This window comes from Prionailurus viverrinus, chromosome X (assembly GCF_022837055.1).
Source record: "Prionailurus viverrinus isolate Anna chromosome X, UM_Priviv_1.0, whole genome shotgun sequence".
NCBI classification, from domain to species: domain Eukaryota; kingdom Metazoa; phylum Chordata; class Mammalia; order Carnivora; family Felidae; genus Prionailurus; species Prionailurus viverrinus.
Window position 1 is genome coordinate 3,566,869 of NC_062579.1, and position 13,438 is coordinate 3,580,306.

The 13,438-nt window shown below is 48.5% G+C and overlaps 1 protein-coding gene across 4 annotated transcripts in view; it reads right to left on the bottom strand.

Annotated features, from left to right (window-relative positions):
- Positions 1-7,830, bottom strand: part of GPR143 (G protein-coupled receptor 143) — a 65,939-nt gene extending 58,109 nt beyond the window's left edge. For all 4 annotated transcript variants that reach the window (XM_047843782.1, XM_047843780.1, XM_047843779.1 and 1 more), the window contains exons 1-3: positions 7,227-7,830; positions 2,253-2,362; positions 875-969 (exon numbers count right to left, since the gene is read on the bottom strand). In XM_047843782.1, the coding sequence (XP_047699738.1) occupies positions 875-969; positions 2,253-2,362; positions 7,227-7,494 (473 nt within the window). In that variant the 5' untranslated portion in view covers positions 7,495-7,830. The remainder of the gene's footprint in view (positions 1-874; positions 970-2,252; positions 2,363-7,226) is intronic.
- Positions 7,831-13,438: the final 5,608 nt, after the last annotated feature.

Here is a 13,438-nt window from a genome sequence, read left to right on the forward strand (position 1 = left end):
AAGACCCGAGCACTTGTCCCATGCTGCCATCCAGCTTCCCCTTGTCACTCAGGTGCTCTGTTCCCCCAACACACATGCTCACCCCAGCTGCCGTCACAGGGCACAGCGCCCGACAGCCAACTATGTGCCAGGCACTTTCCTCAACCATTCACAGAGCATCGCATGGACTCTCCTGTGACCTGATGCGGTTGCCACTATCCTACATCTGGGAAAACAGAAGTCAGACACGTTAAGAAACTTGCCAACGGCGCCACGGTGAGTGACCCCTATACAGATGGGACCCACCGTGGATGCTCACCGGGTAGTCACCGGGAGCTCCAATGTTCGGCTTCCGTATTTGGCCTAAAGTGTGAACACACACTTCAAAGAATCTTCTCCAATCTCTAGATACAGTCAAAAACTGTTTATATTCATGCCAATTCTGTTAGTATGTGTCCAGTTGCAAATATTTAATTTACAGATTACCTGCTGTCATGGTTTAAACTCCTCATTTGGAATCTGCCTTCAGCTTTTTATAAAAACAGCTGCCGGAGGGGCGCCTGGGGGGCTCAGTCGGTTAAGCGTCTGACTCTTGATTTCGGCTCCGATCGTGATCTCACGGCTCAGGAGATCAAGCCCTGTGTGGGGCTCTGCACCGACAGCACAGGGCCTGCTCGGGATGCTCTCTCCCCCTCTCTCTGTGCCCCTCCCCTGCTCGCTCTTGTGCTCTCTAAATAAACTTAAGAAATAGCTGCCAGACGCAATCCTCAAGGGGCCGGCTGACATTCTGACTGGGTCCGCCATACCGAAAACTACTTTGCAGCCCTCAAAGGTACCCCCGACCCCTCTTCGTACAACAGAAATTGGGCAGAAAGCTCTAGTTCCTTGTGCATACCTCTGTCCTGCTGATCTCCGGATCACCAGATAGGCGTCGACCGCGTAGCAAAACAGCCACCAGAAGCAGGCACCGTACAACAGCTGGATCCACATCTATAATCAGGAAGAGCCTGGCATCAAAGCTCCTAGAAACAGGCCCCGGATTGTCCCCATCCGTGAAAGGAGCGGGCAGATGCCAGTTGCCTCTGACGTCAGGAAGCAGCACATGAAAGCCCTCCGGAGACACGTGGACAGTCTGGGAAACCAAGGCTGGGGCGTGGCCCAGGGCGGCGTGTGCCTCCGTGCTCTGTCCGCCCAGCGGCGCCGGACTAGCAAGCCCGCTGGCCGGGTACACTTGTCGGCACGGGACGTAAAGGCCTCAGATGCGAAGCCTTCCCCGGCGTGAGGGTTGACAGTGCCTCTGAACGAGAACGAAGGAGTGTGGGCAGGAAAGGTCTTCTGAGCAGAAGGGAAGGAAGGGGCCGGTCTGCTAGAGGCAGCGGGACATTGACCAGCCTCTGGCGCGGGCGGAGACCGCGCTCCCCTCTGCAGCCAGGAAGCACCGACGGGCACAAGGAGAGAGGCTGACGATTCTGCTACATTTCGGTGCACAGAGCAACAGAGATACACAGATTGAAATAATATATTCCGGGGCGCCTGGTGGCTCGGTGGGTTAAGCGGCCGACTCTTGGTCCCTCACGGTTCCGGAGCTCAAGTCCTGCGTCGGGCTCTGCGCTGACAGTGTGGAGCCTGCTTGTGTTCTCTGTCTGCCTCTCTCCGCTCCTCCCCCGCTCTCTCAATAAATAAACTTAAAAAGTGAAGGCACAAATATGTATTTCATTAAGCACAATATATATCTCATAAATCAACAACTTTCATTGTCCTTTCTTTTCCCTTTTTGGCCAGCTGGTTTTAAGTGCAGCTCCACCCTAGGTAAGGACTGTATATGTGGGCTCACATACGGTGGGGGGCAGGGGGGAGCCATACTAGTGCAGTGGTCCTCAAATTTAAGTGTCAGTCAGAAGTCCCTGCAGGGGGTGTAACATCACAACAGACCCCACACCAAGGTTCTGAGAATTTGCATTTCTTTTTTTTTTTAATGTTTATTTATTTGAGAGAGAGACAAAGCACGAGCAGGAGAGGGCCAGAGAGAGGAAGACATAATCCAAAGCAGGCTTCAGGCTCCGAGCTGTCAGCACAGAGCCCTATGCAGGGCTCGAACCCACGAACCGCGAGATCATGCCCTGAGCCCAAGTTGGATGCTTAAATGACCCAGGCGCCCTTGAGAACTTGCATTTCGAACAAACTCCAGTGGGCTGAGACCACACTTGGAGGAACAGAGTGTCACAGGAGCACAGTGGGAAGAAAGGGTTATCAACACAAGCAGATGTACTTACTGCGGTCCCCACGCAGTACGCAGCAGGCCAAAGGTCCGTCCCATTCACGTCAGAGATGCCCTTGACGAAATCGGGGAATCCCAACCACACCGCAGACCGGAAGACGATCCCTAAAACCGAGTAAGAGGACACAGTCATCCCGCGGGAGATGCATTCCAGGCCCCGCATTTGGTGCCGAAACTGCACATTGTACCGAATCCTAGGTGGACCACGTTTTGTCCTTTACGTACATTCCAACGATATGGCCTGCTTTATAAATTAGGCACAGTAAGAGACTAACAACTAGTAAACAATGATAATATGCTGTAATGGAAGTCATGTGAACGTGGTCTCTAAACACCTTACTGTACTCACTCTTCTTCTCGTGAGGACGTGAGATGTAGCGAGGTGAAGCATGCAGGTACCGTGATGTGGTGTTGGGCTATACGGACCTTCCGACAGGGCAGATGACCAACCGCTTCCGGACCAGAACGGACCGCGGGGAACCAGAACCGCGGAAAGGAAAACTGTGGCTAAGGGTGAGCTACTGTCCTTTGTAATGGTCCTAATTCGGATCTAAAGCCAACTTGCTGCTCTGTTAAGAGTAAGTAGATGGTGGATGGAAAAAGAGAGAGAGAGAGAGAGGGAGAGAGAAATGAGGGAGGAAAGAAACACACACATCGGTGTGTGTACAGAGACAGAGAATAAGATCTAGGAATAATTATTTCGGTCACAGAGCAATCCCAGGAATTTTGATTTCAACTTGAACCACCATTAGCCACAATCATATGCCTAACGTAGTTGTTTGCTTACTTGGTATGAAGAAGCAATTATGTGAACAACCGGTATTTCTTGGCTATATTTTTAATACCCACATATTAACCATTCCTGACATTTAAAGAAATGACCGAAACAGCACGATTCTGAAATGTAAAAAGATAATTCTTTCATTCTTTAAAAAATGTATTTAGGGCGTGGGTGGCTCAGTCAGTCAAGCCTCTGACTTCAGTTCAGATCATGATCTTGAGGTTTGTGAGTTTGAGCCCCGCGTCGGGCTCTCTGCTGTCAGTGCCCAGCCTGCTTCAGACCCTCTGTCCCCCTCTCTCTGCTCCTCCTCCACGAGCACTTCTCTCAAAAATAAACATTTAAAAAATAAAAATAAAAAACAGGGGCGCCTGGGTGATGCAGCTGGTTGAGCATCTGACTCTTGGTATTGGCCCGGGTCATGATCTCATGGTTTGGGGGTTGGAGCCCTGCATTGGGCTCTGTGCTGATGCACGGAGCCCGCTTGGGATTCTGTCTCTCCATCAAAAGAAATAAACATTTAAAAAATTATATAAGTAAATAATGCAATTAAGATTCTCACAAATTAGCTCTCCTCAAGAATTTGCTCTTGACGTTTATGATTTGTAAGTTTTCCTTGCTATTAAACCCAAATACCTAATTCTCCTCAAAATAGTATACACGCTTTAAGGTATATATTAAGGTTTTTTGTTAAGAAACATGATATGCTCTAATAACATACTCCATAGGGGTGCCTGGGTGGCTTAGCTGGTTAAGGGTCCGACTCTTGATTTCGGCTCAGGTCATGATCTCACAGGTCATGGATTTGATCCCTGCGTCAGGCTCTGCACTCCCAGTGCAGACCCTGTTTGGGATTCTTTCCCTCTCCCTCTCTCTCTCTGCCCTCCCCTGCTCCGTCTCTCTCTCAAAATAAACTTAAAAAATAATAATATATTATGGAATACAATGCTAAAAAGTAATTGTAAACAGTACGAAGTTTTGTGCTATGTGCTCACATACACTAATATAGTATGTAATAGACTAAGTATACAATACATAACATACTAAATCTATTCTATGTAATACACTGCCAGACTTACGTTGCATACTATACTACCAACTATATGCTGCATAATACGTCACCAAATACAATCTGTGTATTTAAATTGTATACAATCTAAATATAGTGTGATACACTACCAAACGTACATTATATAGGACATGAAATTTGTGTTACATAACACACTACTATACGAACACCATGTAATACATCACTAAAGAAGAACTATGCACACTGAGACGTTTAAGATATACCTTCTTGTTATCAAGCACTGCTCACAAAAATGCTTTTCTTCCATAGAATGCTTACCATTTACGGCACATAGCATTCCTCTGAGCTCAATAAATGCCCAATGTATTTTTGTAGTGATATGAGCTGATGAATGTCAACTTATTGTGATAAACATTTCACAATATGAGTATGTCAAGTCATTCTGCTATCTTAAACTCTTACAGTGCTCTATGTCAACTGTATCTCAATAAAACTGGAAAAAAAAAAACCCCTCTGTCCTATGAGGTAGGCATCATAAGTATTTTTCAGTGATGTGTCAGTCACCAAGCCTTGCCGTGAATTCTGCTTCTGCTCATTTGTCAATATCATGCAACTCCCTTCGAAAAACAAGCATATATGCAAATATTATTTCACTGATCCTCAAAAGATATCTGGGTGCATCTTTATTTTTAGATATCCAAGTTATAGAAACTAAATTGCTGTTAAGATGCTTTTCCAGAGGCACCAGGCTGGCTCAGTCAGAAGAGTGTGCGACTCTATCTCAGGGTCATGGGTACAAGTCCATATGGGGTATAGAAATTAATTTTTTAGTATTTATTTATTTATTGAGAGAGAGAGAGAGAGAGAGGGGGAGAATATGCAAGTGTGCACTCATGCATTGTTTTGAGGGGCAGAGGGAAGAAGGGAGAGAATCCCAAGCAGGATCCACGTTGTCAGTGCAGACCCCAATGAGGGGCTCGGCTCGAATTCACAAACTGTGAGATCATAACCTGAGCTGAAATCAAGAGTCAGGCATTTAATCGACTGAGCCATGCAGGTGCCCCAGTAAATAAACTTAAAAAAAAAAAAAGATGCTTTTCCAAAATGTTTCAGCAGAATCAGGAAGAAAACCAATGTCTGATTTATTTAGCCTGCACCAAGATGGTTTTATCCCTAAGAGAAAGGAAGTACTGCTTCCTATCTGACTCCTGGAGTCTGAGAAAGTGACTAGAGGTTATACAGCATGTACTGGAAGTCAAGTTCCTTGAGGGTCTCTGACCACAAGGGCACAGAACTGGAGAACAGCACACTGAGACAGCCACCTGCATTGATATCAGCTCAAGGCGGGGTGAAAGCTGCTGCCACCCCCTCAGGGATGTTTCAATACCATCGGCAGCCTTCAGCTTCATGAGTAAAATTATGGAAAAGTACATGTCCAAAATGGTCAGCGCCTGTCAGCCAATTGTCACATGTGGGCAGCATCTGGATCCTGATTCGAACGAACCAACTATAAAATAGCATTTATGAGACAACTGAACATACACCAGGGATGTTAAAGAATTGACTTTCGGGGTGCCTGGGTGGCTCAGTCGGTTAAGCGGCTGACTTCGGCTCAGGTGCTGATCTCACGGTCCGTGAGTTCGAGCCCCGCGTCGGGCTCTGTGCTGACAGCTCGGAGCCTGGAGCCTGTTTCAGATTCTGTGTCTCCCTCTCTCTCTGACCCTCCCCCGTTCATGCTCTGTCTCTCTCTGTCTCCAAAATAAATAAACATTAAAAAAAATTTTTTAACAAAGAATTGACTTTCATTATTATTTTCAGGCGACAATACTAGTGTAATATGTATATTTAATTTTTAATTTACTTAAATTCAAGTTACTTAACACATAGCATAGTATCGGTTTCAGGAGAACCCAGTGATTCACCTCTCACATACGACACCCAGTGCTCATCCCAGCAAGCGCCCTCCTTAATGCCCATCACCCGTCTAGCCCATCCCCCCCACCCACCTCCCCTCCAGCAACCCTCGGTTTTCTGTACTTAAGAGTCTCTTACAGTTTGCCTCCATTTTTATTTTTCCTTCCCATCCCCTACGTTCATCTGTTGTGTTTCTTTCATTCCACATATGAGTGAGTTCATGTGGTTCTTATCTTTCTCTACCTTAGTTCAATCAGCACAATACCCTCTAGTTCCACCCCGAGTCGTTGTGAATTAATCCAGTGGTGGGTGATACCAGGACGGGGTATAGATGAAGTGAGAGCATAGGTCCGAAGGCGGTTCCTTATACAGTCTGTGTGATTTATGTTAGAAATTTTCCCCAAGTAAAAATGCAAACAAATGGTTTTGGAAAAGAGTTTAGGCTTTACGGGCCACAATTTCTCTGCCATCACCCACCTCTGTCCTTGCAGGGCAAAGACAGCACTAGGTTATGCACAAGGGCAGGGCACAGCTGTGTTCCCACGAAACTACTGAAGGACACGGACATTTAAATTTCATGGGATAGTTATCAAAAACATTTCACGAAGTATTTTTCTTTTGATTGTTAAAAACCTTTCGGGCCACAGAAAAGAGGCAACAGGTGGGATTTAGTGTGGGGTCTGCGGTTTGGCCGCCTGTGGTAGAAAACCCAAACCTGAAAAAAATTATGTATTTATACGTATTAGAGGTAGACACATTTTCTTCCCGATTCTGCCAAACCGTTCGGGAAACGGTTGTGGATGCACAGAACATTGTCAGTCTCTCACTCGCAGAAGTTATTAAGGGAACCGTTGTATTTTCTGGGGTTTTTGTTTAATGGCAACCGTCTGAAGTTTCCCCCAGTAAGCCTGCAATAACGAACACTGTAAACTGTTTCTTCTCTTTAAACAAATGTCCCCTGGGCATAATTTTTACTGCCTGTCTTGTTTCGCTGAGTCCCTCGGTCGTCCTGTCCGGTCCCTAGGGAGCCGCCTCTGTGCTCCGAGTACACACCCTGCCCAACCTCGCGGGCCGCGCACGCTCACCCGGGCACCGAGCAGGTCCGGACCCGCGGGCGGCGCACCTTACTGAAGCAGCCGAGAAGGTCCCAACCCGCGGGCCGCGCGCCTCACCCAGGCACCGAGCAGGCCCCAACCCGCGGGCCGGGCTCCCCCACCCCGGGCGTCGAGCAGGTCCGCGCCCCTTACCCAGGCAGCCGAGCAGGTCGCAGGCGGCGGCGGCGCGTAGGATGCGGACGGAGGCCGGGGCGCGCGCCGAGGCCGGCGGGGACGTGGACCGGGCCCCCGGGCCCGCGGGCCGTCGCCCCGGCAGCAGCTGCAGGAGGCCCAGCGCCAGGCGGCACGCGCCGCCGCCCAGACACAGCGCGTGGAAGGCCCGGGGCTGGAAGCCCAGCACCAGCTGCGTGGCGGCGTCCCGCGTGGGGCAGCAGAAGGTCCCCAGGCGTGGGGAGGCCATGGGCCGTGCTCGGGGACGCGGCTCGGGTGTGCCGGGACCCCGCCGGGCCGCTGGGTCAGGTGCCCGGCCGGCAGCGAGGGCGGGGGGCGGGGGGGGGGGGGATCATGTGCCCGGGGCCGCGCCTCCCCCCGCCCCCGCCCCCGCCCCGGCGCCCGCGCTGGCGGAGAAGGCGCCGACCGGGGTGGGGGCTGCGCGCCCTCGGCGGACGCCACGAGGTCTCACGAGGGTGAGGCTGGGGCCCGAGCCGGAGGTGGGGGAAGAAGGCGCGCCCGGGGCCCGGGAGGCAAGTCGGCTTTCTTCCCTGCAACCCAGCCTTCCCCCAAGCCGCCACCTCGTCTTAACTGACCTTACCAGACAAACCTGCCTCATTTGCCAGCTCTTTCCTATTTGGGACCTGACGTCCCTAATTTTGATGCGTTACAGGCGCCAGAACACGTTCATCATCAACGTGACTGATGCGATTGGTGTTAACGGACACGATTCCAGCGGCAGGAGTTTCCTTGCAAGTCAAATCTTAAAGACGGAAGCGCTTAGCCTAACGAGACATGTTTACACACGCGTATTTTGCACCTTACAGTTCAGTGTTCCGTGTTTACTCGGCTTCAATATAGGTTTGGGCATTCTAAATTAGCTTTCAAAAGTAATTGTTTGGTTTTTTTTTTAATTACCCAAGTTCATTCAGATTTCATAACTTTTTTTCGTTATACATTGAAAATCAAGCTTTATTCTATGTGCTTAAAAGTTCCAAAATTGTGTCAGCACTAATGATAACCATCAACATACTGGGTAAAGTTTAAAAACAAACTCGAGAAGGCTGACAATAAAAGAGCTCTCCTATAGGTTATGGCTTTTACTAACCAAACCTTTAAAACAAACCAAAAAACCCTTACCAGATTTATCATCTAATAAATTAATAGGCCCATTGGCAAACCCCAAGCGGCCACCCTTTATCTCTCCCCTCGACAAATGGGCCCCTCTCTAAGGTTTTTTTCCGGTCACCCGAAGGGAATGCAGCCCATTCGTCCCTCCCCCACTTATTAAACACTTAAATGCAAACACATGCCCTCCCACCCAGCTGCTCATCTGCCTTTCCACCAGGAGCTTTTCTATTTTAAAGGCAAAGTTTGGGCTCAGCTCCTAGGCCTTCTTCCCCGAAGGCCCTAGGACTGGACTTCTCTGTTGGAATCCACGGTAGGCAGACAGGCGGCTGCGTTGCCAGATGGGAAACAGAGCCTTTAACAAAGGGCTGCAAACGCCAGCACTTCAAAAGGATCTGACCTGGCAGTCTATTAGCAGGGGCAGCTGCTTTGATAGAATTCTGGAACCACCAACGCTGTCAAAACCTGCACTGCTCTCGGGTGTTGCACACTCGCTTGTAAAAACAGCAGAAAACATCAGAGAAATACTCCCCAAACATCCATTTGTCAGCCCTTTAGAAAGCATGAATCCTGCTCTCTTGGGCCATTGATCTCCTCCTTCGTTTCCTCTTGGAAAGCAGAGGCTGCTTCTGGAGGACAGTGTGCGGGAGTGTGCTTTAATAGATACAAATGACAACAGAGCCTTTGTATGCTTGCTCTGATGCTGAGGGTTTGAGGGTTTGCATGGCCCGTCCATGCAAAAGTACCAGTGCATTTCCGTTTTTGCCTTGGGCCGGAACTGCACATACTCCACCTCTCTGCTTCCCACGTGCAAACCTGCAGGCTCTGATGATTCGGGCACCAAGTAGTCACGGGTGAGGCTCCCAGGAGGGTCAGTGGTAAAGTTACCTCGGGGAGAAAATTGTTATAAATGAAGATTCCTAGGCCAGGTGGGGGCCTCAGAGCAAACTTGCAGAAGGACGGACAGGAGACTACGTTTTTTTGACAGTCCGAAATAACTTGAAATTAGTATAAGAAATGCAACTGACGTAACTGTGTGCAAGATGTGGGAATGATGGGGCTTTTAGGGGAGATAGTGGGGTTCGTGGGGTCCAGAGCCGACGGCCAGGAAAGAATTCTTGAAAACGTCTTTGGTGCAAAATGGTGATCTTGTTAAAGCACGGGGACAGGACCGGTGGGCAGGAAGAGCTGCCCCGGGGCCTTGAGAGACTAGTTATATACTATGGGGCTGCGGGAGGTAAAGTCCAGGGGAAGTTTCCAGTGAGATTTTTATATGCTAAAGGAGACTCACAGGATTTTGGAGGCCTAGCTATTGTCAAGCTAGGGTTGTTTTTCCCTCTAGCAAAGCATTAGCATTAAGACAGTAAGGAGTTCCCGGAGAAACGTTTTACTCTGCTGGCCTCAAGTATTTGTCAATGGGCTACAGGTTCTAAGGAAATTTAGTTCTATCTGCCATTTCCGTCTGCCTTTGTTCCCCACGTTACTACGGAGAGTGATCTCTATCAGTTCTCCATTTGTTTTTCCCCTTTCCTTTGTTCTTGGGCAGCCAGGAGTGCACACATATCCCCCCTGGGGGGTGGGGGGGGGGGGGGCCTGTCAGCTTGCCTTATGCTTCCAGAAACATCTGGAAGTACTGCAGATGTGCGACCTGCAAAGATGATCCCGCCAAGCCACAGTCAGCTGAGCCTGAACACCGATGTATCTGTGCGGTGACAATCAGGGCCTTTACGTGTGTGAAGTTCATTTTTGCATCCACGCTCCCTCCTTTTCTCCCTCCCTCCCAGCTTCCCATCTGGATTCCCCCTTGCACTCTCAGCCTGGGCTGCCCACGGAAGGTTGTCTTGGCTTTACCTTTGCCCCGCCATTCACGACTTGCCCGCCATCCCGCTTGATCCACTACGCTAACCTCTGGAAGCGGCTCAGGGGGTTTCTCTCACAGACAACTCTTCTTGCGGTGGGTCCCCTGACACCCACAGGTCTTAATGGAAAGGACGGAGTTCACGGGGAGAACCTCAGGTAGGCCACAGAATCCAGTGGAGGAGAGAGTGGGGGGCGGATGGATGGTCTGCTGAAATACACTGGTAGCAGCAGCAGAAGTGAGGACAGAGCGACTCACAAAAACCTCCTGTTTCCAGAGTGCATCAGTAGGCAGGCACAACGCTCTGTGTTTTACATTCATTGTCTCACTGAATCTACAGCAGGAGCCTTTCGGGTGGGTTTTACTCTTCAACTGATGAAGACAGTATGTACATTAGTGGGCATGGCTAAGTTCCAGTAAAACTTCATTTACAAAACTGGTGGCAACCTAGCCATTTTGGCTCCTACAGGTCTATCCACAGAGACTCTGGCTTAACCAGCAGTACCCCAGAAGGCCGGGGGGCTAAGCCCAAAATAAGAGGGAGGCTGACAGCTAGTGGGGCAGGCAAACAGGCCAGCGAGGAATGGGACACAAGAAGTTGCTGGCAGAGAAATTGCTCCTCCTTCCTCCCGCCCTATGAAGTTTCTGAGGAGAGGTCGTATAGGGTCCTGAGCAACCAGCTGTGTTTCTTAGGAATCTGTAGTCTATTCATAATTGTGCCACCTTTAATTTGCTCTTCCTCCTTCCCTACTTTTGCTTCCCTTGTGCCCAGGGATTCCACGGTGTTTGCCCACAAAACTTCGGCACACCATTTGCCTCAGGCTCTGCTCTCTAAGGAACCCAGGCTAAGAATCTGCCTTCCTCATAAAGGATTTCAGGTGCTGTAGCCCCTGCCCTGCTTGGGGCCCATCTGATGACCAGCAGCACCTCTGCCTTTCAATTCCTTTCATTTCAACAGAAATGTATTGAGTGCCATGTGCAAACCGAGCAGATAAAGAGACAGGCTGTGTCCAATAAATATGGGTGTGTTTACTAGGCCTTAATAAAGAAGAATACATAACGGTCATAGGCACTGTCAGAGTCAAATAAACCAATTAGTCATAGACACACGGTAGAAGAGGGTGGGAAGAGATAGGGACTGAGTAGAGCTTAAAATTAAATTGTACTTGTGGTGTCTGGGTGGTTCAGTCGGTTGGGTGTCCTACTTCGTCTCAGGTCACGATCCCCAGGTTTGTGAGTTCGAGCCCCGCGTCAGGTTCTGGGCTGACAGCTCAGAGCCTGGACCCTGCTTTGGATTCTTTGTTTCCCTCTCTCTCTGTGACCTCCCCCGGTCTCGCTCTGTCTGTCTCTCTCTCTCTAAAAAATAAACATTAAAAATTTTTTTTAAATTAAATTGTACTTAAGTAGAAAGACATTTAAATATCAGACCTGAGAATAAAATTAATCAAGTTTCATGTGCACTGCGTTGCAGATGCTATTGAAAAGCAGATTCTCATTCTGCTTATCGGGATGTCTGGGTGAGGCCATGCATTTCTAGCAAGCTTCCGGAGATGTGGATGCTGCTGGTCAATGGTTCCTACTTGGAGCAGCAAGGTCCTGGAGCTTGTATCTCAACCTGAAAAGGAAAGGGACAACCAGGCCATACTTCAGTGTGGGGAGGGCTTAGTTCAAAAGAGCAGAGAAACTGATCAACATCCAGCTAAGCCAAAGAGCATTCTGAATGCCAATGACGAAGCAGGGACGGCATGAGGTTAGCAGTGATGAGCAACATCCTTCCTGATGGTTCTGAAAGCCCCAGGGGGAGAAAACTGTTTGGGGCTAACCGGGGATGGAAGTCAGGAAACCGGGAGGAGAGGGGAGCAAATGGGAGAGGAAGAAGACTGACGAGGACTGGGGGAGACAAACAAAAGTGACTTGTGTTGAGGAAGGGAGAATGACCTGACGGTGTTCTCAGGTAGAAACTGGAAAACTGTTCACCCTGGTCTAGAAAAAAGAAGAGGCCTGGGCTATGACAAAGTCCTAACAGAAGCTCTTTTGGTGTAGGTGAGTGGCTCAGTGCCCTGAGAGGGACCTATCTAATCCCAAACGACCCCACCTCCTCATACATCATTTAAAATGCTTTCTCCCTGAAAGCCAACGAGCCAGCTGTTAAATAAATCTCAAATGGAAAGCAAAACAGGATTTGCTTCACAGAGATTTGATTTTCAATTCACAGCTAAATTTGTTGGAACACAGTCATTCCATAGAGAAAAACCACCGTTAACAGTCCGATGCAGTAAATGTGCCAAAAGTAATAGTATAGAAAGTTGCAACTGACCTCAACGATGGAATAAACGCCAAGGAAAAAGAAAACAAAGATACATTCAAAGATGATTATGATGCGAGTAGCTAACGCTATTATGTTAAAATGTTTAGTAACTGAGAGAATGGAGCCACAAATAAATGGGCAGGCACGAACTATTAAGAATAGTTCAGTGGTCAGTTATGTCAAGGGCAGTGTTTTACATCTAAAATCACATTTTTGTGCTTTTTCAGGATGTGCAGTCAAGCTGAAGTAATTCTACAATCCTTCACGGTAAGAAACAATTATTCTTACATTTACATGTCTGAAGACATCTCTCTATAATGCCAGCTTTTCAGTTCAATCTCCTTATTCTGTATGCTGACGTTTGGAGCTTTCAGCTCAAAAAGAAAATGAGGGTTTTTTTTTAACATTTATTTATTATTGAGAGACAGAGAGACACAGAGCGTGAGCAGGGGAGGGGTAGAGAGAGGGGGAGACCCAGAATCTGAAGCAGGCTCCAGGCTCTGAGCTGTCACCACAGATCCTGATGTGGGGCTCGAACTCACAAACTGCGAGATCATGACCTGAGCCTGTCGGTCGCTCAACCAACTGAGCCATCCAGGCGCCCCAAGAGTTTTTGTTTTTAATGAATATTTCTAATGCCCAAAAAGGAATGTAATGATTTTGAGACCCAATGCTCAGCTGTGTATTCGAGGTGAAGTAACACACACTCATGGACAATTAAAGGCAAATTCTTTTACATAAATCTGTTGCCTTTGGAATGGCTTTCAAAGTGCGCACACACACACACACACACACACACACACACACACTAAATGTACACACAAAATTATCTCTTAATAGAATTGTGGAAGCATTGTACACACTTGATTGGCAACCAAACTGGACTGCAAAACGGTTTTA